The sequence below is a fragment of the Equus asinus genome, chromosome 2 (genome assembly GCF_041296235.1).
Source record: "Equus asinus isolate D_3611 breed Donkey chromosome 2, EquAss-T2T_v2, whole genome shotgun sequence".
In the NCBI taxonomy this organism is placed as follows: domain Eukaryota; kingdom Metazoa; phylum Chordata; class Mammalia; order Perissodactyla; family Equidae; genus Equus; species Equus asinus.
In genome coordinates, this window is record NC_091791.1 from 170,588,786 (window position 1) to 170,613,578 (window position 24,793).

The 24,793-nt window shown below is 47.3% G+C and overlaps 2 protein-coding genes across 2 annotated transcripts; both read right to left on the minus strand.

The window, feature by feature from the left end:
- Positions 1 to 386: 386 nt before the first annotated feature.
- On the minus strand, positions 387 to 3,934 carry LOC139039720 (granzyme H-like). The gene is made up of 5 exons (XM_070504175.1): positions 3,665 to 3,934; positions 2,380 to 2,527; positions 1,719 to 1,854; positions 1,257 to 1,514; positions 387 to 610 (listed from the first exon to the last, which is right to left on the minus strand). The coding sequence occupies exons 1-5, from the start codon at positions 3,717 to 3,719 to the stop codon at positions 467 to 469; spliced, it is 741 nt and encodes a 246-aa protein (XP_070360276.1). The 5' UTR covers positions 3,720 to 3,934; the 3' UTR covers positions 387 to 466.
- Positions 3,935 to 15,992: 12,058 nt separating this feature from the next.
- Positions 15,993 to 19,380, minus strand: LOC139044545 (granzyme B-like). Its single transcript, XM_070504176.1, has 5 exons — positions 19,178 to 19,380; positions 17,958 to 18,105; positions 17,293 to 17,428; positions 16,828 to 17,088; positions 15,993 to 16,212 (listed from the first exon to the last, which is right to left on the minus strand). The coding sequence occupies exons 1-5, from the start codon at positions 19,230 to 19,232 to the stop codon at positions 16,069 to 16,071; spliced, it is 744 nt and encodes a 247-aa protein (XP_070360277.1). The 5' UTR covers positions 19,233 to 19,380; the 3' UTR covers positions 15,993 to 16,068.
- Positions 19,381 to 24,793: the final 5,413 nt, after the last annotated feature.

A 24,793-nucleotide genomic window follows, 5' to 3' on the forward strand; every position in this document is an offset into this window, starting at 1 on the left:
TCTCCTCTCCCCGTTGTGGGTGGCTAAGCAATTGAGCTTCAGCCCCAGGCTTGCCGGCTTGGTGTCCGGGTCCCATGGTGTCATCCCCCTTCCTCTCTGCTGTATAACACAGGGAGGGAGGTAAGAAGTTCACCCTGAGCCCACGACCAGAGAGGTTCATGTTTTCTCCTGATGGTGCTCAGCTGCAGCCCTGGCAGAAGGGCAGGCCCAGAGAAAGGTGTGGGTCAGAAGAGGTGGGTAACAGCTTTGCATGAGGTTTGGGAGAGGTGGTGTACGGAGGGGGAAGAGGAGGAATCAGAAAACAGCAAATTTGTGCCATTGGCCTTCTAAGGACAGAGGAGGTGCCTGTGAATGAGGGTCAGTGAATTAACAAGAAACCAGCCCTTCCCGCTCAGCTAAGAGACATTTATTTAGTTGCTGGGGTGTTTCTGGATCAGCTCCAGAGAAGATTGGCTGGTTCCCAGATTTAGAGCTTTTTCATGGTTTCCTTTATCCAGGGCAGGAAACTCCAGACTTTCGTGAAGGCCTGTGGAGGAGTCCCGTCTCTTCGTCCATAGGAGACAAGGCCTTGGATCACGTTCTCACACACAAGAGGGCCCCCGGAGTCCCCCTGTAGAGAGAAAGCAGGGAGGACTGAGCCTCTGCTTCGCGGCTCCTGCCCACCTGGATCCCAAATGCCCTCTCAGTGAAGGCCGCCTGGGTTGCCTCCATGTGGGAGATCAGAGAGCAGGGCAGGTCCCTGTGGGTCCCTCAGCTGCCCAGTCCTGATCCTGGACATTGTCCCAGCTTCATTTCACTCAGGGGGTGGCTCCCTCTCCTCCCCCAGGTCCCAGATCCTCTCCCCATGAGGGCGCTGTGGGACTCTGCTTCCGTCTACCGTTTAAGGACATGGAAGCAGGCAGGTGAGGCTGACACTCAGCATGGAGGGTGAGCCATTTAACCAAGATGGGAGCCAGCTCTGAGGAGCCACCTGGTTTGACTGCTGCACAGCCAGGGAGCAGTTTTCTAACACCTGTGCCCGGCGTGGGGCAGAGTGTTGCAAATTCACCTTCCGGATGGAACATCATGTCTGGGTGCATCTCAGGCCCCTGGTAGGTTCCCAGAAGGCCTGTGACTCCCCACTCTGGCTGCTCCCCTCTTCTCTTCCCAGATGAAAGATCAGAGTCTAGGGGGTGAAGGAGTCCCTATTGCCTGGGTCTCCAGGTCCCGAAACACCCCTCTCCCCAAAGCTGACCTAGGCAGATGCCCTGTCTCACCTTAAAGGAAGACTTCTCTTCCTTTGGGTCCCCCACGCACAACTGAGTGTTACTGTTGTAATTGCGTAAGTAGGATTCGCACAACCGGTCCTGCTGCACGGTCAGCTCCACCTCCTGCAGAGTGTTTGACACTCTGCCATTTGGGGTGACTCTCCCCCAGCCGGCCACACTGCACAGCTCTCCGGGCCTCACCTGGGCTGTGCCCCAGGGCAGGCTGAGGGTCCTCACAGCTGCAGTCAGCTTGGCCTCTCTCTCCAGCTGATGAGAAGAGTCAAGAAAGTCCAGCTCAGCCACTGGCCTCCTGGGCCCGGACAGTGCGATGGGGCTGCACTGACTTCCCTCTCTCCTGAGCCACCGGGAATAGTCAGGCAGACAGGATAGGAAGCAGGGAAAGGACAGGTACCATGGGAGGGGAAGCAATCTGGACCCAGGACAGCAAGAGCAGCAGGGAGGTTCCCTTACCTTTAGTAACATGATGTCATTGGAGAACTCCTTACGTTTATAGTCTGGGTGGCGGATGGCTTGTCTCACAGTGATGACTTGCTGGGTCTTCTCCTGCTTCCGGATGTTGTGGGCTCCAAGAATGACATTGATTAATCTGTGTAGAAAGTAGAGTGAGGTGGTGGGGTGCATGGAATCAAAAGAGATCGAACCCTGGAGCCAGAAAGGGAGGGTGACAGGCTGTAGGGCAGGGCTGCAGTCAGTGGAAATCGAAACAAGTGGAGAACTGGGCACTGAGTGACTGTGTCCCCTGTGCTTCTCAATTACATTGAGGGTACGTTTCCTGGATGCTTTCCCTAGCCCTCGAGTAATATTGGGAAAATACTCTGAGTTTACATTTTGAACCTAATGCATGCTTTTATCCTCCACGGCTGCTTCATTTGGCCAGTGTGGTCTCTCTTCTCAACTCAGCCACTTGCTCTCACTTCAGACCCTCTGACCCCAAAGCTTACCTCTCCTATTTCTCACTTTCCATCACCCAGCCTTGCTCTCAGATGGCTCCTCTCAAGACCTGTCATGGCCCTGAGTTACCGGGATCCAGGAGAGCTCCCCTGGGCTGCAGCCCCTGGGCAGAGGTCCCTGTAGGGGTCTCAGGAGGTGTCAGTTGTCTGCAGCCCCTCACCTTCCCCGGCAGTGAGCAGCAGTCAGAACAAAGTCCTCTTGCACGAGGACACCGCCACACCTCTTCATTTTGTTCCCCCGCAGAAACTGAACAAACACCATGTAGGGGCGGGAGTGGGGCTTGGCCTCCTGTCCTCCGATGATGTCCTCTGAAAGAAAAGACTCGAAGATGGGCTTTCTGGGAGCGGGTGTGGTCAGGAGGGAAGTCTCTGGAAGGTGGTGATTGAGGGTGGGGTCTATAGTGACCTGCTGCCACCAGGGAGAGTCCTCCCAGGTTCTCCTAGTAGGAGAATAACCTTTTCTGAATGTGAAGCCACAGAACCTCCTGTTAGAAAAGGGAGGACAGTGCTTGTTGTCCCTGTCCTACTTCAGACCATGCATGGAGGAGATCAGAGCTGTCTTCATGATGGTGGAGCCCAGCGGATCGTGGACAGGGTTCTGCTACGCCTTCTGTCTCAGTGAGTCTCCCAAGCCTGCTGAGCCTCTGCTAATGTCTCAACTGGTGCCGGTTTCTAATAATCTGTCCGTGAGCTTATGGTGCTGGATTTTCTACGATCCTCATGTCCAAGGGTCTAACCCGTCCTAGGATCTCAGTAAACCTTTTGTGGCTGCATGAATAAATGTCCTTCACTTAGCTTTCTGCTGAGGTTTGGTGGGAATCGTGCTGGTGAGATTGAAGGCCATTGGCCTGGAGAGGGGACACTGTGTGGAGCAGCCAAAGGTCTGAGACAGCAAGGGGAGGTGGGGCTGAAAATGTGCTGCCCAGGACCGCAGCAGAGCCATGGCAATGGGGCGCCCTGCATGCAGTGATCCAGCGGCTTCAGAGATCAGCTGCTCCCTGGGCTTCTCTCCTTGGCGGGGGTGAGGGGGTGAGGTTTCCAGGAAATGAAACTGAATCTTAAGCTGGGTCCAGGACAACTCTCATTACCACACCCGATTTTTCTGAGCCGCCCTTTCTTGGGTTGGAGTGAAGGATTTTAACTACTTGTCATTTGTAGCTTCCGATCCTCTGCCAAATGCCTTTCTATGAACAACCCACTTCCCAGGTGATAAGCGAGAGGCTTACACACTAAACCTTCTAGTGAACAGCCTTCCTTCCTGCCATCCTTTTTGAGTGTCCATGCAGCATCAGACTTGTTAGTGTAGGTTTGGGCTAGAGGCTGGCATCTAAAAAGTTCTTGGGTTCCAACCGAAAAAAATCCCTGACTATACTGGGCAGAAGGCTGAGGAGTCCAGAGGGTTTTGTGAGATGGGCTGGGGTTTCTGGAATGGGGATGGTCACTCACCTGTCCCAACCTCAGGAGGCAGAAGAAACACTAACAAAAGCAGGAGTGGCTGCATCTTTCCTGAAGGTCTGCCGAAGTCACAGCTGCTGGTGTTACTTCTTTCCAGACACACAGTCTGCAAGGGCAAGGCAGGAGTGGTGGCTCAAGACCTCACAGACCTCCTACACCGGTGCTCTTCTGGTTTTTGTGTGTCATCTGCAAGGTGGTTTGTTGAAGTTCTCTGGCTTGGGGTAGGTGACAGTAGCATTGTCACCAACCACACTTGGACTCCCAGTGCTGAGTCACAAGGTGAAATCAAGAAGAAAGAACAAGAATGTGAAGCCTGTGCTGCAGCCAGCAGAGGAGCTGGACCCCAGAAGCCCCTCGCTGACTGAATCTAGATTGTCTCCATTTCTCAGCTCTTGGCTCTTTTTCCATACTGATGAATTCATGAATAGCTATTTAGGAAGCTTGCTCCAAGGAAATGAGTCAGATGGCTCCTGCCCTTGAGAAGATGGCGATCACCTTGAGTAGACTGAGAATCTGTGGTTAGAGAGTAGGCCAGTAGGGGCTGTGGTGGGGGTCTGCTTGGTGGTGGGAGATAGTCTGGACCTGCCTGAGGGGCATGTAGAGCTGGACACACACAGACCCCCCGAGAGAGGTAACATCACTGCCTCTCTGACCACAAGTCCAGCCTTGTATTTTGGAATATTTAGAATCCCCTCTTTAAATGTAAATATTATGTGACAAAGAGAGCTTCCTTTATCCCACAGTCTTGAATAAAATCCTGGACTTGATATTCATGGGACCAAAACAAACCATCATTGAGTCCACAGAATTGAATGCCTAAATGGTTTATTCTTGAGTCATTGAGCACCCCTAGACCTGAGCGGGGGATTGTTCCTCCCCAATCAGAGTATCTATTTTCTGAGGAGGGAGTTGCCCTTGAGAAATTCTGGTTACTGGTGACAGATGATGGGGAAATGGATGCCGATCAACCTAATAATTACTATCCATTAAGTACTCTCTGTCCCGGGTTCAGTGAATCATGGTTCTGATGTGCCTGGGCCTAACAGAAGTATTTGCCAACAGGTTATCCCAACATCCTCTCCAGAATGATGACAGATGAGGGAGTATTGGAAAAGAAGAGATTATGAATTCTAAACAGCCCAATGCCAATTCTGTTAAATCAATGGAAGGTTATGAAGGCACAGAAAAAGAGGGGACGCCAACGTGCTTAAGCACTAATGATGATGATCTCGGAGTGGTGAAATTCTCGGGAATTTTAACCTTCTTATTTGTCTGTTCTTCCTTTAACTGTCTTTCTACTATGAACATGTGTTACTTTTCTAGCCAGTAAACTTTTTCCTATAGTTGAAGCACACTCATCAATGGCAAATGTTGAGGAGACTACTTCTTTCTAGTCCAGCCTTCTCTAAGGTGGATATTTTAAAAATGAGTTTACTTTTCTCAATCCATTCTTATAGACAAGATTCAGAGATTGTTGACAAATTTATTCAATCTAATATAGGCTAGAGGACATGTTGGTGAATAAAGAAAGAATTAATGATTTCCACTCTAAAGATGGAAGGTTAGTGAGTCCCTGGCAGCCTCCCCTCCATCCTCCTCTACCCAGTGCATTTCTGGCTTCTGCCCCAGAGAAGATGGATGGATCAATCCTGGAGGCAGTTTTCCCCAGGGTAGAAAGCTCAAGGTCCTGGTGTGGACAGGTGGAGGTTTCCCCTTCTTTTTTCCAAAAGAGACAATGTCCTGAGCCACCTTCTTTCACACAAGGGAGCCACTGGGCTCCCGCTGTGGGCAGGGGAGGAGGGGCTGGGCTGGGCCTTCTCCTGCTTCTCCTCTCCCTTATGCCCTGAGGTTAAGTGGTCTCTGTTTGGGGACTGGGAGTGAGATGTGGGCCAGGAAAGCCTTTGTGCCCTCTTTGCTTCTGGAGCCCCAGCCTGGCCCTGACAATTCCCTTCTTCTCCTCCTCCAGGTAGATTTTGCCTATAAGCGGCTGTGTGATAGGCTCCTATCCCTGCAGGGTGACAGGACACCAGACTGACTTGGTGACAAGGCTGGGTACATAAGGATATAGCTAGTTCCCTCTGTCCCAGATCTTCTCAAGCTTGGCTGTACCCCAGGCTGGGCGTGGACAGTGCTGGGGATCTCACCTTAAAAAGAGTGTTTCTCTTTGTTGGGTCCCCCACACATATCTGGGTGACGGTGTTGTAATGGCCTTTGTAGTGAGAGATGCATTGCTCATCCCTTTGGATATCAAGCTCTACCTCTCACAGTTTTATGGCCGAGGGAGTCTTCCCACCAAGGCGCTCCCAGTCAGCCAGACTGCACATCATCCCTGGCTTTGCCAGCTCTCTCCTCCTGGGCAGCCTGAGGGGGCTCATAGAGGCATTCAGGTTGGCCGTCCTCTTCAAGCTCAGGGCAGAGGAAAGGAATTCACAAAGACTCTGGGGACTGTCATGGGGTTGCCTTCTCCACAGCCCTGAGACAAGTGTAGGGGTCCTACTGGGAAGGAGGGACAGGAATGAGGTCGTGGGGGATGCACAACCTCAGGAGTAAAGTGTGCAAGAAGCATTGGAGAATGTGCCCTACCCTTAGTGACACAATGTCCTTGGAGAAATTCTTAGGTTTGTAGTCTGAAGCTTGTAGTCTGGGTGGGGGATGGCTCCTCTCACAGGGATGACCTGCTGGGTCCTTTCCTGCTCCTGGATGTTGTGGAGCCTCAGGGAGAAGTGGGTTAAGCTGCACAGAGCAGAGTGGGACGTGCAGTCACAGGAGATGCACCCCAGGAGCCATGAAGGAGGCACGAAGGCTTGGGACACGGCAGGACTAGAGTGGGGAGGAATTACAGGGGTGAGGCCCTGGGGCTGAGCATCCCCGTGTCCTCTGCTTCTTGGCATTCCATACTGAGTGGAGGCTCCTGATCAATGTCTGGGTGCTCAGTCAGATGCAGAGCTTGCCTGTGTCTAAGAAAAACTGTGAATTTCTCCCCTGTGCACTCTGGGCTTCGGAGGATAACCTCAGCCTCCTCCCGATGCCGCCTTTGACCAGCCCGTCTCTTCCACCGGCCCCTTGCACTGACCTGTCCCTTTCTCCCCAAAGCTTGCCTGTCCTTTGAAGGGTTCTTCATTGTTCCTAGGTGGTCCAGCTCTGCAGCCCCTGAGAAGGCAGTTCTCTGTGAAGTGTCGCCAGAAGGGTGGGGCCACATGCTTCTCCTCACCTTCCTCAGCAGCGAGTGGCTGCTGTCAGCACAAAGTCCTTACACACGAGGAAACTCTCACAGTTTTGTCTTTTCTCTGGAGTCTGGATCAGAAGAAGTGCCAGATTCGGACAAGAATAAGTATCAGCCTCATAGCCTCGGATGATTTTCCCTAAAAGAAGAATTCTACTCTGCTTGCTGTGCTCATGCAGTCACAGGCTCGACCAGGGAGATGGGACAAAGGAGAGCAGGGTGGGAAGGACTTGGGGTGGCAGATAGTGGGGTCTGTAGTAGCCAGAAGCAACCAAGAAGGGGGCCCTGCAGGTTCCTACGGTGGCAAACCTGGCTTGCCTAGTGACCCTCCAGACTCAAATTTTCTCTTTGACAAAGAGAAGAGCAGCCTTCGTCCTTAATTCCTGCTGTAGTCTCATATGTGGCAGACAGGAATGGTGTTTGGAACAAATGATGGAGGCCTGCTGAATCCTGCAAAATCCTTTCCCTGACGTTCTCTGGGTCCTCTCCCTGCTCTTCTTTTCCAGACCTCACTGGGCTGCTGGTCTGTAATATTCAGAACATGAGCTCAAGATGCTGGGCTGTGTTTGCTTTGCATCTGCTTGAGCCTGACAGGTCGTAGGTACCCAGTAAATGTCTTTTCTGCCCAAAGGAATGGCTCCCAGTTAGCCTCTGAGGAGGGTAGGTTGGGATAGTCCTGGTGGGGTTCTGAGCAGCAGGCAAGATGGAGCTGCTAAAGCTGCTGTGCCCATTGACTGAAAAATTACCAGAGAGACCTTGAGAGTGATCCAGCTGAACATCAGTGTTAAGGGAACTGGGATGCCGCCAGCTCTGGGATCAACTGAGTCCTTAGCTTCTTTCCTGGGTGGCATGAGAGTGACAAAGTTTGGAGAAGGGAGTGGATTTGGAGGATAGATTTTAGGTCACTGAGTTAGAAAGCTTGTGGGCCCTATTTTGATTTCAGAAGCCAGCCGCTTTCTTCAAGCTGCCCTTTCCTGGGGAATTAATTGTTTCTCATTCCCATCTTCCAGCCTCCTTCCAGAGGCCTTTGTAAAAGAACCTGCTTTCCAGATGACAAGGGTAGAGCTTGGGGAGGAACAGCACCCACTGGCCCTTGTGGGGAACAGTGTTCTGCCCTGCCATTCCTGCTGAGTTCTCATTATGCAGCAGCTTTGCTGGTGTTTGAGGGAGTTTGGACCTGGAGTTCAGAAAGTTCCTTGGATGGACCAGCACTAGGATGTGTCTGAGTGCAGTGTCTGAGCAGGGCTGAGCCAGTGCAGGATGATGCTGGGCCTCTGTTACTGGGGATAGTCACTCACCTGACTCTCCCCTGTGGGACAGAAGACACGCTACCAGGAGCGGCAGTGGCCACATGTCCCCAGGAAGGCTGCCCAGGTCACAGCTGCTGATGCTTCCTCCTTGTCATCTAACTCCAAGTGTCTCCTCAGTGTTGTGGCCTGTATCACATAAGATTCCCTCTGAATGCCTCACACTGCTGTCTGATCAAGTCCTTGGGCCTGAATGGAGCAAGAGCTTATCAGTCACCACACAAGCACTCGTACCTGTTGTCTCAGTGCTGACCATACTCACAGAAAGCAGGAACTGCTGGCTGCTCTCAGGATGGTTGGGGATGTTGATCAACCAGTAGCAGGTCCCTGAGCCCCAGCAACCTGTGATGATAGATCCAACGCTATCTTCATTTCCTTGGCTCTCTTTGGACGTCATTATTGAGGATGATCATTATGGAAGCCCCTTTCTGGATGAGACTTGGGGGCATTGAGATGAGATTCCTTGCTTCTGATAGAAAGCCAAAGCCAGCAGTGATCAGATAATGCTGGTGTAAGCCATGGTTAGAGGCATTTACAGATGGAGTGGGAGTATTGCTGAAGAGGGCTTGTTCCAGTTACTAAAGATTGAGTGGTTTAAAAGAACAAACCACACTGATTTTGCCCACAAATCTGCGTTTTGGTTAGGTTTTAGTGTGGACAGCTCCCCTTTGCACCCCCTGGAGTCAGGCGAGGCTTGAAGCCTGAAGGCCAGAATTTGAAACCTTCAGAAACTTGAAGGCTCGCTCACATGTGCCCAGTGGTTGGTGCTGGCTGTCTGCTTGGCACGTCCCTTCCTCTACATGAGGGCCTCTCAAGTAGTCTCTGTTCATGGGATTATCAAATCTTCCTCGCAACGTGATGCTTGGCTTCCCCAGATTGAGTGTCTCCCAAAGGCGAGCCAGGCAGAAGCTGTCTTCTTTTTATTTCCTAGACTTTGATGTCATAACGCATCCATTCTACCCTATTTCACTGCTTGGGGCAATCAAAAGGCATCCCTGGCCCCAGTTAAATAGGAAAGGGCATAGACCCTGCTTGTGAGCGGGAGGAGTGTTGCAGTCTTGTAAGAAGAGCCTGTGGGATGGGAGATATACAGAGGCTGTCCCAGCAAAGCATAATCTGTCACGCTGCTCTAGGTGCCTGTAGAGTTGGTCAGAGGCTCTGATCTGTCTAAGCCCAGGTCACAGCCTTTGACTGGCTGGAGTCTGCTTTCTCCAAATCCTGGGTCCTGAGAATGAAAGAGTGTTGATTCTCCCCAAAGCTATCCTCCTTACTGAATTACTGATACCTCATGAAATGGGAACAGATGCCAGGGAGGCAAAGCAGTATTCTCACACCACTGCCCAGAGAAGGACATTTCTGATATCCTGGTACCATTCTCTAAATGAGTTATGTTGATTATCTCCCCATGATAGAAACAGAGGGGTGAGTCATGGAATTGAAAATACTGTTGGTTCTAAACAGGTTGATCCCAATCCTCTTAAAAAGCGATAGAACCTTAGTTAAAGAATCAGAGCACAATCTCAGTGGTGACTGTGGCAGGAGAACCACAGTGGACAAGAGCGAGGTGTCCTAGTCGTGGCATTGTGGGGTGGAGAAGGTGCTCACGTCAGGCCTCTCTCCTATGTGGACACCCTCCTCACCTCACGTTGGCTCAGACACCCTGCACTGGGCAGCACAGCTTGGGGTGTCAGACTACCTGTGAGGTGAGGATGGCAGCCCAGTGCAGGGAGTGGATGCCGAAGTGGGGTGAGCAGGGTGTTCACACTAGGGGCTGGCCTAGTAGGTGGTATTGGAGCTCAAGTGAGGAGACAGGGGCCTCTACAGAGGGCAGGCCGTTGCAATTTGTCAGAGCAGGCTGATTAGGGTGAGGTGGGCTTTGGCAGGAAGAGGCTGCTGATGTGGAGTGTCTGAGCCTGCATGGAGCAAGGAGGGGACCCACATAGGGGACGATGGGGACGTGGGAGATTTGTTATAGAAATCTCTGTGGGGATTAATCCAATTAGTAAACATAGTAGGGCAAATGATTAGATGTCTAAAGATTAGATGGTATTGATGGTATCAGTGTTAGTTTCCTTGGTTTGATGCCTGGATTGTGGTTATAGAAGAGTGTCCTTGTTTGTAGGAATCTCACACTAAAGTATTTGGGAAGTGACAGAGCGCCCTGTCAGTAACTTTACTCTCTAATGGCTCAAGAAAACAAAAGTTCTTTGTATTGTACTTGCAGCTTCTCTGTAAGCTTGAGATTGTTTTTAAATTAGGATGAAATCCATAGCTTTCTCATATACAAACAACCATCAGTTTGAAGATATAACTGAAAAGAAAATCTGTTAGTAGCAACCAAAAAACCAGGATGCTAGGAAAAGCTTAACCCGAATTGTGAAATTTATGTTCGAGGAAAACTTTTAAATACTCCTAAAAACACAAAAATAGACCTGAGTTATAGAAAGCTAGGCTTAGTTCTCAGTTAGGACGGATCTAAATCAAAAAGGTAGAATTTCTTCCCAAAGTAATATATACATTTAATGTGATTCCTATGAAAATATAAAATCTTTTTCCTAATGTTGCACAAGTTCTAGACATTTCTAAATTTACCTGGAAAATAAGCAAGGAAGATTAGCTAGGAAAATTGTGACAAAAAGAAAAAGGACTAGTAATGGAGAGGATTAACCTTGTCAGATATTAAAAACATCTTATAAAACTTCTTTCCTGAAAACAGTGTGGCTCTGACTCATCAAAAGACAGAGACCAATCAGACAGAACAGAAAATCCAGAAACATTCCCAAGTACATATGGAAATGTAGTTTTTCATAAGGGGGCATTTCAGATCATTGGGGAAATGATGAACTTTTTAATAAATGATACTGGATCAAGTAGACAGTGATTTTCTAAGAGATGAAGTTGGAGTCACATTTCACGTAAACCACCAGAATAAACTCCAAATAGATAAGAGATTCTTAATATACAAAATAATACCATACGTACACTAGAAATAAACATGGGTAAATTTCTTTATAAACTTAGAAAGGGCAAAGCCTTTCTAGCAAAGACTCTAAATCTAAAAACATTGAAAGAAAAGATTGATAAATAAACTTCAATATATAAATAAAAATCTTCTTTAATTTGTATGTCGAAAAGCAGTGTAAGCAAATTCAAAATACAGACAGCAAACTTGGAAAAAAACTAATGCAACATATACCAAATTAAAGAGCTAATCTACCTAATATATAAAGAAATCTGAAAATTCAGAAGAAAAAGATTAAGACCTGATAGAAGAATAGGCAAAAGACAAGACAGTGCACAGTAAAATATAATTAAAACATAATGAAGTCTTAGCTCACTCAGATAACAGAAATGGAAATAAAATATGGGAAAAAGTCGAATAATGATTCTACGAAGACACTCTATTTTATCTCATAGGTGGCCAAAAATTCTAAAATTAAAGAGCACACTCCATGGGCAAGGCTGTTTTCTTTGGATTGGTGTTGCAGGACATGTCTTTATTTTTTCTTCCATAATTTTACTCTCATCCTATCCACGTCTTTATATTTGAGTGTCTCCTCTAAACAGCACAAAATTGGTCTTGCAGTTTTAATCCAGACTAACAATCTCCACCCTTTAGTTGGAATGTTTAATCTGCTTACATTTAATGCAACCACTGATAGGGTTAGGTTGAAGAATATCACATTGCTATTTGACTTCTATTTGTGTGATAAATTTTTTGTTCCTGTGTCCCGCTTTTCCTGCCTTCTTTTGTTGTATCTTTTTGTCTTCTTTATTGTCTTTTGGTTACATCTCTATATAGTATTTTAGTGTGTTCTGTAGGATTGCAACATGGCTCTTTCACACATCACAGTCTACTCTGAATTAATGTTATACCACTTCATATAAGATAATTGCAATAAAATATTTCCATTTATCCTTCCTCCCACCCTTTGAGTTATTTTTGTCATACGATTTGCTACTATGTTCCATAAATCCTAAAACATTTTTGCCTTAATAGTCATTAATCTTTGAAAGAAATGTATATAAAGTCTTTTATATTTCATCACATTTACACTTTTATTTCTCTTTTGTCCTTCCTGCCTACTATGGGGATCATTTCCCTTCAGCCTGAGGAACTGCTTTTAGCCTTTCTTGCAGTGCAGGTCCGGTGGCGACAAATTCTCATCACTTTGTTTTCCTGAAAATGTCTTTACTTTGCCTTCATTTTTCAACAATATGTTCAGACTTCCATCATTTCTGATGAGAGCTTATTGTTACTCTTATTGTTGTTTCTCTTAAAGCAATGTATATTGCTTTTCTCTCTGTCCACTTTCAGCCTTTTGTCTTCATCTTTGTTTTCTTTTTTTTCTGAAGAAGATTGGGCCTGACTTGACATCTGTGTCCATCCTTCACCGTTTTTTGTCTGTTGGATGCCTGCCACAGCGTGGATTCATGAGTGCTGTGTAGGTCCACGCTTGGGATCCAAACCAGCAAACTCAGGGTCACCGAAGCGGAGTGCACAAACTGAACCACTGCACTGCTGGGGGGGCCCCTATCTTTGGTTTCTACCGGTTTGAATATTATGTGTTTACATGTGGATTCCTTTGCCCTCCCTGACGTTCACTAAGCTTCCTGAGTCTGTAGATGAGGAATGTTGTCTAGCAATAGGCCTATGACGAAAAGGAACCCGTTGGTGTACTTCTTTTATGGTGAAATGTGTTTGTTGGACAAAAGCAGTGTTGTGTGGGATAGCAAGACAGGAAATCAACCCTGTGAGTTCTGTAAGTCCACAAAGGGGGAACCGGCAGAAGTATGGTGGTGGGCAGGAAGACAGAGCCATCCCAAGACACGTTCCCAAAAGAAATTAGCAAGATCTCACATTCCTTTGGGCCTCTCTCCCCCAGGAGCTGGCCTGGCAGTTCTCTTCCTGCCATCCTGGGAGCCGGCTCTTCTTGTGGGTCTGGAGGAATGGAGGGTAGATGGGAGTGGGTTTGGGTGAGTAGAGACATTTCCTTGAGGTCATTCCAGAGACATTTTTTTTTATTTTTATACTTAAATTTTCATTACACAGTTTTTTGAGGAATAAAATGATCATTTCCTCAAAGACAGGGGTGGGGCAGAGGACACTTCCACAGACAAAGGAGATTTGAAGGAATCAGCATAATTAGGGTGCTCACCCACCCCCATCCAAATGTGCCCCTGAGCAGACTTCAGCTCATCAAGCGAGGTGCTGGAATCCTTGTCACAGAATGGCTGCACAGCAGCCCAGAGGTTTTCTCTCCAGGGAGGTGTGTGAGCAGAAGCTCAGCTCTTGTTCAGGGATGCCAGGAAGTCATCACGGGGGGGTGGTTAGACAACATGTCAGGGCTCTTGCTGGCCTGGCTGTCAGGGCGCCTGGGCTCAGTCCAGGCTCTGTTCTAACTCTGTGGTCACTTCAGTGGGACACTGCTCCCTCCTGGGACTGTGTCTATCCCTCATCTCTCACAGGAGGAAGACCTGAAGCAGGGTCCTCAAACTTGTATCCAAACCACAGAACCATTTCCTCAAAGTACATGTTACAGTGAAACTAAACATGCATGTGGCAGGGCAATCTTTCAGATATTGTTTTTGTTTTGCTTTAGACATTTTCCTTTTTGTCTTTTTCCATAAAGGTGCCAGGTTCGTAGTATGTCTTAGATGCAGGGATATTTTTTCAGCTCCAGATCAGAAGCTGCGTGTCCTCACTGCTCAGCCCTTGTGAAAGTGCCCGCAGTCATGAAGAGATCGTGTTGTTGCCTGGTTTGTGCACAACAAGGAGGGAAGGGCAGTGCCTATGTGGGTTACATGATCCCAGAGTACGTACCCCTTGTGGTGAGAGGGTAGTGCTGTGTGTGTTTGGAGCAGGAGCTCCGAGCTGGAACGTATGCTCAGCTCCCAGGTCATGCCCCATATGAGCAGCAAGCCCTTGGAGAGATGGCTGCTGGGAGTGTTTCCTGAGCTGAGCCCAACACAGGGAGATCCTCATTCAGCAAAGGATCCCATACTCTATATGTGAGTTCCAAACCAAAAACCTCCTCAAGTCAAAAAATCTGGGTGGTCTGGAAACTGTGGATGCAGCAGTAACCACGGTGGCCCTAAGAAGAGAGGCCTTTCTCCAGTTTTCCAGACCATATGAATCTCCCTGATTCTGGTTTGATTCTGCACAGGCAGGAGGTACAGTAACCACAGGGATCAGGTTTCCCGCCAGTCCAGTTGGATGGGTGTTTAGAGTCTGACTCTAGTTGCCTTCCAGCAACTACGTAATACAGTTTTTCCTACCATCTTAATCTGTGCAATGACACTCCTACCTGCTACTTATATGCAAATGAAGTAAGGCTGCCTCGCTGCCCTTCTCCCTCCCTTTGGGCTGCCCTCTCCTCTAGGTGGTGAAGTTGATGCTCCAGTGGACAGAGTGTGGTGACTTCACCCCTAGAAACTAAATGACTGATGTCATTTCCAAATCCCACACCCTGCTGTTCTAGAGTCACACGTGCTCACACTCACACGGACTGTGACCAGCAATAGAAACAGAACACAAGTGCTTTGTTCCTGTGGATTTCCCACGGCGATCTAGGCCATGTGGGCTCACATGAGGAGGGAGAGAGAGGTACATGATTTGGGTGAAACTCTCATTGTCAGTGTCTCTCGGGTTCAGATGACAGAGTCTGTATTAGGTCCATTGTGGATCCCCAGTGCTGGGCACTTAGGAGCTCCATCAGGGTGTGTTTGTTTATTGATGGAAAAATGGTGCTTTCCCGTCCTACTGCAGAGAGGGTAGGGCTAACTGAAAAGGCTGAGACAGACTAGGTGGCCAGTGAGGAGTCTTAGCCTAGAGGCCAGCAGTGAGTAAGAGGGACAGGCTGAAAGGGACTCTGGCTATCAAGTGCCCAGGTGGCCAATGCATCCTGAGCACTTCGGGGAACACTGGGCTGGATGTGATGGGTTGAGCTGACCGTGCCAGGTGAGAGATGGGGCAGGGGCTCTGGAGAGACAGCCTGCCTGCTGTGTCCTCCATGGACCCTGCCTGTTGCCAGCACAAGCCTGGCCCTTGTGTCACTCTCTGCCAGGGCATGAGCTGGGCTGCCATCTCAGGGGAGAGGCCCTGCCGGAACCACATGGAGCTCTGGGTCTCCTAGGCAGGATGGCTAGAAGGAAGGGGCCAGCTCAGATCAGGGTTTCTGGAGGGGACAGGAGTTGGTGGACTCTGAGAACTCTCAGTGGAAAGCAGGGAGGGAGAAGAAGGGGCAGCCAGGAGACTGGAGGCCAAGCTGGGCCCCAAGGTCACAGGAGGGCAGGGAGGAAACTCAGGCTGGGTGAGAACGAGGAGCTTCTCCAGAGACCCACCCCCACTCCACATCTGCTCTCTGGCTGTGGGAGAGAAATCTCCTCTCAGGCAGCCCCTCCCCTTCCCAGTGTGGGGGCTATGCCGTTGAGCTGCAGCCTCAAGCTTGCCTGTTTGGTGTTCAGGACCCATGGTGTCATCCCCCTTCCTCTCTGCCATATAACACAGGGAAGGAGGCAAGAAGTTCACCCTGAGCCCCAGGGCCAGAGAGGTTCATGTTTTCTCCTGATGGTGCTCAGCTGCAGCCCTGGCAGAAGGGCAGGCCCAGAGAAATGTGTGGGTCAGAAGAGGTGGGTAACAGCTTTGCATGAGGTTTGGGAGAGGTGGTGTACGGAGGGGGAAGAGGAGGAATCAGAAAACAGCAAATTTGTGCCATTGGCCTTCTAAGGACAGAGGAGGTGCCTGTGAATGAGGGTCAGTGAATTAACAAGAAACCAGCCCTTCCCGCTCAGCTAAGAGACATTTATTTAGTTGCTGGGGTGTTTCTGGATCAGCTCCAGAGCTGGTGGGCTGGTTCCCACAGTTAGAGCCTTTTCATGGTTTTCTTTATCCAGGGCAGGAAACTCGAGACTTTGGTGAAGGCCTGTGGAGGACTCCCGTTATCCAGTCCATAGGAGACAATGCCCTGGAGCCCATTCTCACAGATGAGAGGGCCCCCAGAGTCACCCTGTGGACATAGAGTGGGGAGGACTGAGGCCGTGCTCCCCCTGGTGCTGCCCACCTGCATCGTAAGTGCCCTCTCAGTGAAGGCCACCTGGCCAGGCCCCTGTGGGCCCCTCAGCTGCCCAGTCCTGACCCTGGACATTGTCATGGCTTCATTTCACTCAGGGGGCAGCTCCCTCTTCTCCTCTAGCTCCCACATCCTCTCCCGTGAGGGTGCTGTGGGACTGTGCTTTGGTCTAATGTTTAAGGACAGGAAAGCAGGCAGGTGAGGATGACACTCAGCATGGAGGGTGAGCCATTTAACTAAGATGGGAGCCAGCTCTGAGGAGCCACCTGGTTTGACTGCTGCACACCCAGGGAGCAGTTTTCTAACACCTGTGCCCGGCGTGGGGCAGAGTGTTGCAAATTCATCTTCTGAACAGAGCACCATGTTTGGATGCTTCTCAGGCCCCTGGTAGGCTCCCAGAAGGCCTGTGACTCCCCACTCTGGCTGCTCCCCCCTTCTCTTCTTCGGAGAAATATCAGAGTCTGGGGAGTGAAGGAGTCCCCACTGCCTGGATCTGTAGGACCCAAAACACCCATCTCCCCACAGCCAAGCTAGGCAGACACCCAGTCTCACCTGAAAGGAAGACTTCTTAACTTTCGGATCCCCTACACACAGCTGAGTGGTACTGTTGAAATAATTGCGGAAGTAGGATTCGCACACCTCATCCTGCTGCACAGTCAGTTCCACCTCCTGCAGTGTGTCTGGGAACCTGCCCTTCGGGGCAAGTTGCCCCCAGCCGGCCACACTGCACACCTCTGCGGGCCTCACCTGGGTCTTGCCCCTGGGCAGGCTGAGGGGCCGCACAGCTGCATTCAGCTTGGCCCTTCTCTCCAGCTGATGAGAAGAGGCAAGAAAGTCCAGCTCAGCCACCAGCCTCCTGGGCCTGGACAGTGCTATGGGGCTGCACTGACTTACCTCTCCCCTGAGCCACTGGGACTAGTCACGTGGCCGGGATGGGAAGAAGGGAAGGGACAGGTCCCAGTGGGAGGGGAAGAAATCTGGACCCAGGACAGCAAGAGCAGCAGGGAGGTTCCCTACCTTTAGTAACATGATGTCGTTGGAGAAGCTCTTAGGATTATAGTCTGGGTGGTGTATGGCTTGTCTTACAGTGATGACTTGCTGGGTCTTCTCCTGCTTCCGGATGTTGTGGGCCCCAAGGGTGACATTCATTAATCTGCATAGAAAGTAGAGTGAGGTGATGGGGTGCATGGAATCAAAAGAGATCGAACCCTGGAGCCATGAAGGGAGGGTGACATGGGGCAGGGCAGGGCTGCAGCTAGGGGAAATAGACATAAGTGGAGGACTGGGAACTGAGTGATTGTCCCCTGAGCTTCTCAATGACGTTGAGGGTAGGTCACCTGGATGCTTTCTCTAGCCCTCAAGTCATATTGTGAAAATACTCTGAGTTTAAATTTTGACACTAATGCATGCTTTCATCCTCCCCAGCTGCTTCATTTGGCCAGTGTGTTCTCTCTGCTCAACTCGGCCACTTGCTCTCACCTCTGACCCTCTGACCCCAAAGCTTGCCTGTCCTATTCTCACTTTCCATCACCCAGTCATGCTCTCAGATGGCTCCTCTCATGAGCTCTCATGGCCTTGAGTTACCAGGAACCATGGGAGCTCCATTGGGCTGCAGCCCTTGGGTAGAGGACAGGTGTCCCTGTAGCAGTCTTAGGAGGTGTCAGTTACCTGCGGCCCCTCACCTTCCCCAGCAGTGAGCTGCCGTCAGAACAATGTCCTGTCGCACGAGGACACCACCACAACTGTGCAGTATCTCTTCAAACAGAAATTGAACCAATGCCACGTAGGGTCGAGAGTGGGGCCAGGTCTCATGTCCCCCGATGATCTCCCCTGAAGGAAAAGTCTTGTTTACTTGTGCGCTCCCAGTGAGTCCACCAGGCATGCGTCAGCTTGACGGCTCAGGACTGCTGGGCATCTGGGAGCCCGAGATGGCCTGGAGTTGAGAGGGGCTTGGGGGTGGGGCTTTCCCTCTAGGAAAAGGAGGAGGAGCAGGCTTGGCCTGTGAATCTGTCCTCCACAGATAATTGGAGGTGAACATATGCGTCTTAGGGACAGTGAGGTCTAGAGACTCCTGAGAATTCCTCTCTTGACTTTGCTTTGTTTTAAGAGCCTTTCTAAGGCCCTGTTGCCCTGTGATGTCTAGGATGATGCTGCTTTCCAGTGGCCAGGACTTAAGTTTAGGGACCTAGATGTTGTCATAGCCTGTTTCCCATGGCCCGACACATAGTGGGTGCCCAAAAGCTGTTTGTTGGCTGCATGAAGGAATGGCCCCCGATGGGCCTGAAGGAGAGTTTGTAGGGCCAGTGCTTGTGGGATTCTGGAAAGCAGAGAAGTTCAGGTCTGCAAACAGCGGCTCCATCCTGGAAAGAAGGGAGCTGCTAAAGGCCTGGGAAGAAAAGCAGAGCTGGAGAAGGGACTGAGGGGCCTTGGGACTGAGCAAGGCATCAGCAGTCCTCTGGGGACAGTGGTCCCACCAACTCCGGGGTCTGCCGAGCTCCAGACTTCTCTCCTAAGCAGACGCTGAGGGGAGCATCTGTGTCATCCCAGACCTGGAAGCCAGGCCCACTCTGCCCTGTGCAGGGGAATTGATTATTTTCTCTTTTCCAGTTTCCCTCCCTTTGCCATGCACTTCCAGTTAAGTTCCACTTTGCAGATGGCAAACGTAGGGCCTAGGGTGGGAATAGCCCCCACTGGCTCTTCTTGAGAACTGCCTTCTGCCCTGACATTCTTGTTGGTAGCTTATCCAGCGTCATACATGGGATTCTGAGGTGGGACGGGAGCTGGGATAGAGAATGTTGCTGGTGGATGGACGGATCAGGGATGTGCAGAAGGGGCAGGAGATCTGTGCCCACTGTGTTTGGGGGGAGGGGTTGGGCATCTGAGGGCGGGGATGGTCACTCACCTGCCTCTGCCCCAGGGGACACTAAAATGGCCAGCAGGAGCAGGAGAGGCTGCATCTTTCCGGGAAGGTTGCCCAGGTCAGGGAGGCTCGTGCTTCCTCCTTGCTCTCTTTTAGCCCCGAGGAGAGGAAGGAGGTACAGATGGGATCAGTGCCCTCAAAGCCCCCTGTGGTTGTGTGGTGCTTCATCAGAGACGGCTTTCTATGAAAGCTTCCCTGCCCCCACTCCTTCTGCCTGATGACATCCTCTGGGTGGTGGTGTGAGAATCATGCAGTGACCACATGAGAACCCACAGTGGATGACTCAGGGTGGACCACTTGTTCCAGCCTAGAGCAGGAACCCAAGGGTACAAAGTGGAGACTGTGTGCTGTGGTATCGGCCAGTAGAGGTATTGGAGCCCCGGAAACCTGAGTCCCCAGTGAAGGAACCACCAATACCTTATTTCCATGTTGCTAAGTCCATCAGGATGATTTCTTCAGCAGATGTGTGTTTGGTCCCTTCTCTGTGCCATGACCAAACATAGTGGAGATGTGTCTCCTTCCCTTAGAGAGCTGTCTGTCTTGTGGAGGAGACAGAAACATCAGTCATCAGAGCACAGCATGGGAAGAGCCGTAGTAGAGGGATGCACAAGATGAGAAGAAAGCACGGCCACCATCTACCAAATCCATGTAGCAACCCATTCATCATCACAGCTTCCTTCCTATGGGATTTTTAGCGTCTCTTTTTAAGTTACAAATGTTCAGAGTGATAGAGTCCATCTCTCTTGTCCATGTTTTTAATACAAGTCCTGCACTTGACCTTTATTGGCCTAAATTAACAAATCATTATTACCCTAGGAATTGAACTCACTAATTGACTTCAGCCTAGGTCAATTTCCTTTGGGTAGGCTGGAGTCAGTCCCACCCAAACTAGATGAACTAAGATTGGAAAAGGGCTGATTCCCCAAAGGAAGTTCAGGTGACTAAATTTTGGATTTATATAACCTGGCATATAATAGACTCACATTTGCTCAACAAACTCTGCCGATGTTCTCTCTATGATGGAAATGAAGGACTGTTGTTTCTAAACACCCCAAGCCCAATCCTGTTCGGAGAACAACCAAGCATATCTGAGAGATTAGGGCCTGGTGATTTAAGTTTCTCTCTTTATATTTTCTGTACTTTAAATTTTTCTACGAGGAATATTGTGTATCATAATACATAATTCCAATGTAAATATTCTCCAAATCAAACCAAGTACACTTATCAAACCTCTACCTTTTTGCACCTAGCTTATCCAGTAGTAGATATTTTAAAAAAACCACTTTTCTGATTATAGTGGTGATAAATGTTCGTTAAGAAAATTTGGAAAGAGAAAGGAAAAATGCCACTCATTTTCCTCTCTCTCACAGAGAGCCTGTTACCATGAGCAGTGCATTTGAAATGCTTGGGATCGTATTATATATACAGTACAGTTTTCTTTTGTCCTCATTTAACTCTACAATTTAAGCATCTTCCTCATGCTCTTAAAAATCTGATAGCCAATATCACTATAGTATTTCTTTCCCAGATACTAAAGAATTCAACATGCAACTATTTCCTAACATTGTTGGAAAATTTTAAAAATAATTTAAGCGAAGAGGAAACCATTAACGTTACCTGATTTGCCATCACTCATTGATAATCATCTTTAATGTCTTGAAGTAAGATGTAACATATTTTTCTCTCATGTATATCCGTATTTTTTAAAATTCAAAGGGAGTTATACTAAACATAAATCTATGACCCTTTATTGAAAATGGAAGTGAAATTCACATAACATACAGTTAACTATTTGAAAGTACAACTCAGTAGCATTTAGTGCATTCAAAATATTGTGCAACTACCACCTCTCCCTACTTTTGAAACTTTTTCATCACCCAGAAGAACAACCAACCATACCTGGTAAGCTGTAGGTCCACAACACAGTGAGTACCAAATCACTTTCCCTCCTCCCTCTCCAAACCCTGGCCCTGCCCCCTGACAGCCTATAATCTTCTTTCTGTCTCTATGGATTTACATATTCTGGATACTTCACATAAAAGGAATCAAGCGGTATTTGACTTGTTGTATCTGGCTTCTTTCACTTATTGTAATGATTTTGAGGTCCATCCAAGCTGTGTCATATATGAATATTCATTCTTTTTAAAGGTAAACAATATTACTTTGTATACATAGACTACAATTTACCCATTCATTTGTGGGTAGACATTTGGGTTTTTCCCACCTTTTGGTTATTGTGACTAATGCTGCTATAAATATTTGTGTTGACGTTTCTGTGTGGATCATATGTTTTCATTTCTCTTGGATACACACCTAGGAGTGGCACTTCTAGGTCATATGGTAATCCTATGTTTACATTTTTGAGGAACCACCAAACTTTTTAGCTCAGTGGTTGCACCATTTTACATTCCCACCAGCAATGTACAAGGCTTCCCATTTGTCCACATCTTTGCCAACATTTGTGATTTTTCTTACTTTCTTTTTGATTATAGCCATTCAGGTTGTTATGAAGTGATATCTCACTGTGGTTTTGATTTACATTTCCTTAATAATTAATGATGTTTGTATCTTTTCCTCTGTTTGCTGGTCATTTGTATATCTTGGGAAAATGTTGGTTTAAGACTTTGCCCATTTCTTAATTGTTTGTCTTTTTGTTGTTGAGTTGTAAGAATTCTTTCTATATTCTGGATACTAAACCTTTATCAGAAACCTGATTTATAAACATCTTCTCCCATTCTGTAGATTGTCTTTTCACTTTCTTGATACTATGTTTAGTACACAAAATTTTTTAATTTATATGAAATCCAACTGATCTATTTTACCTTTGCTGCTTGTGCTTTTGGTGTCAAATCTAACAATCCAGTACCAAATCAGAGGTCATGAAGATTTACTCTAAGTTTTTTTCCAAGAATTTTATGGTTTAAGCCCTTGTATTTAGGCTGTTGATCCATTTTGAATTAATTATTGTGTATGGAGTTAGGTAGGGATCGAACTACATTCTTTTCATGTAGTTATCAGGTTGTACCAGCACCATTTATTGAAGATATTATTCTTTCCCCACTGAATGGTCTTGGCATCCTTGTCAAAAATCAATTGGTCAAAGATTTTCAGGTTTATTTCTGGGTTCTCAATTGTATTTCATTGGTCTCTATGTGTATTCTTATGCAGTACCACACTGTTTTCAATTGCTGTAGCTTTGTAGTAAGTTTCTTTTATTTTGAGGAAGGTTAGCCCTGAGCTAACAACACCTGCTGCCAATCCTCCTCCTTTTTGCTGAGGAAGACTGGCCCTGAACTAACATCTGTGCCCATCTTCCTCTACTTTATACATGGGATGCCTACCACATCATGGCTTGACAAGCGGTGTGTAGGTCCACACCTGGGATCTGAACCAGTGAACCCCAGGCCACCGAAGCAGAATGTGAGAACTTAATCACTCTACCACCTGGCCAGCCCCAGCTTTGTAGTAAGTTTTGCAACCAAGAAGTATGAGTCCTCCAACTTTGTTTTTCTTCTTCAATGTTCTTTGGGCTATTTGGAGCTCCATGCAATTCAACATAAATTTTAGAATTGGCTTTTCCAGTTCAGCAAAAATGGCCTTCGGAATTTTGATAGAGATGGCATTGACTCTGTAGATGGCTTTGAGGAGTATTCCCATCTTAACATTCTATGTCTTCCAGTCCATGAACATGGGATGTCTTTCTATTTAATTAGTCCTTTAATTTTTTCCAGCAATGTTTTGTAGTTTTCAACATACGATTTGTTCACCTCCTTGGTTAAATTTATTCCTAAGTATTTTGTTCTTTTAGATGCTATTGTAAATGGAATTGTTTTCTTAGTTTCCTTTTTGTATTGTTCATTGCTGGTATATAGAAACACAAGTGATCTTCTACCCTGCACAATTTTTAATATATTTATTAACTCCTATTCAGTTCCACTCACTTTTATGTAGTTAATGTCACATATTACATCTTTATACATGTGTGCCCATAAGTTTTACAATTATTGCTTGATGCATTCATTATTTGATAAGTGTTTATTATTATGCATTTATGTATTTTAAATCATATAGGAAACAAAAGGAAGAGCTAAAAACCCAGAATAGACTAATGCTAGCTTTTATATTTATCTTTGTAGTTCTTTTTACCATTTGGACTCAAGTTGCCATCTAATGCCCTTGTATCAGCCTGAAGGACTCCCTTTAGTATTTCTTGTAGGGCAGGTCTACTAATGATGAACTCCCTTAGCTATTGTTTATCTGGGGACACCTATATTTCTACATTTTTTTTGCAGGGAAATTTCACCAGATATAGAATTCTTGGGTGACAGGATTTTTTTCCTTTCATTACTTTAAATATATCATCCCACTGCCTCCTGGCCTCCAAGATTTCTGACGAGAAATGGGCTGTTAATCTTATTGTGAATCATCTGTCCATGATAAGTCACTTCTTGCTGCTTTCTAGATTTTCTCTTTGTCTTTGGCATTTGACATTTGATTATAGTGTATCTCAGTGTGGATCTCTGAGTTTATCCTCCTTGAAATTTGTTCAGCTTCTTGGATTTGCATATTCCTATGTTTCATCAGATTTAGGAAGTTTGAGGCCATTATTTCTTCAAATGTTGTTTTTCTGATCCTTTCTTTTTTCTCCTTCTGGGACTCCCATAATGCATCTGTTACTATTCTGGATAGTTTCCCATGGGTCCCTTAGGCTTGGTTCATTTTCTTCATTCTTTTTTTTCTCTGCTCCTCAGACTGCATTCTTTCTTTTGCCCTGAAGGTTCATTGATTCTTTCTTCTACCTGGTCAATCTATTGTTGAATCTCTCTAGTGGAATTTTCATTACAGCTATTGTGCCTTTTAGCTTCAAAACTATAATTTCTATATATCTGTGGATATTATCCACTTTTTCATACATTGTTCTTGATTCTCTTTAGTTCCTTTCATAGTTTCCTTTAGTTCTTTGAATATTTTAAAGAGAGTCAATTTACATTTTGTCTTATATAAACAATGTCTGGGCTTCTTCAAATTATTTTCTGTCAATTTATTTTTATCCCCCTGTGAATGGATCATACTTTCTTGTTTCTTTGTATTTGCAATTTTACAGTGAAAACTGGGAATTGTGCATGTTGTAATGTGGTCACTCTGGGAATAACACTGTCCCCTTCCCCAGGGATTGGCCATGTTACTTGTAGAGTGGTACAGTCATCCATTTGTTTAGGGACTTTTTCAAGCTTTTTTACAAGGACTATGTTCCTTGTTTGTGTGGTCACTGGAGTCTCTGTTACCTTATCTCTATCTAGTTGTGTCTGAGAAGATTGGTTCCATCTCTGTCAAGACAAGAAGCAGAGAAATATTTCAGAATACAGTTCATGGCTTTAGGTGGTGTTTGAAGTCTAAAGGAACAAGTCAGTCCCTTGATAAGACAAGGCATGACAAGGTCAACAGAGCACAACACTATGGAAACTTTATTTGCTCTGTGTTTGTGGGCTTGTTGCTCATTCTGCTGACTTGAAGCTAGAAAACGCCAGGGCTTTATGTCCATTCCAGCCCAAGATGACCAAGAGGATTTGCTAGAGATCCTATAATTTCACTAATTAC

Bases quoted from the DNA above. Each gene is read 5' to 3' on its own strand.
- LOC139044545 (XM_070504176.1), bottom strand. From the start codon at position 19,232: ATGCAGCCTCTCCTGCTCCTGCTGGCCATTTTAGTGTCCCCTGGGGCA. The intron at 17,429-17,957 runs GTGAGGGGCCGC...CTTTCTATGCAG, and splicing joins GCAGCTCACTGCTGGGGAAG to ATTAATGAATGTCACCCTTG. The intron at 16,213-16,827 runs GTGAGACTGGGT...CTATGTCCACAG, and splicing joins TTAAGAAGTCTTCCTTTCAG to GGTGACTCTGGGGGCCCTCT.
- LOC139039720 (XM_070504175.1), bottom strand. From the start codon at position 3,719: ATGCAGCCACTCCTGCTTTTGTTAGTGTTTCTTCTGCCTCCTGAGGTT. The intron at 2,528-3,664 runs GTGAGTGACCAT...CTTTTCTTTCAG, and splicing joins GCCTCCTGAGGTTGGGACAG to AGGACATCATCGGAGGACAG. The intron at 611-1,256 runs GTGAGACAGGGC...TTCTCTCTACAG, and splicing joins AAGAGAAGTCTTCCTTTAAG to GGGGACTCCGGGGGCCCTCT.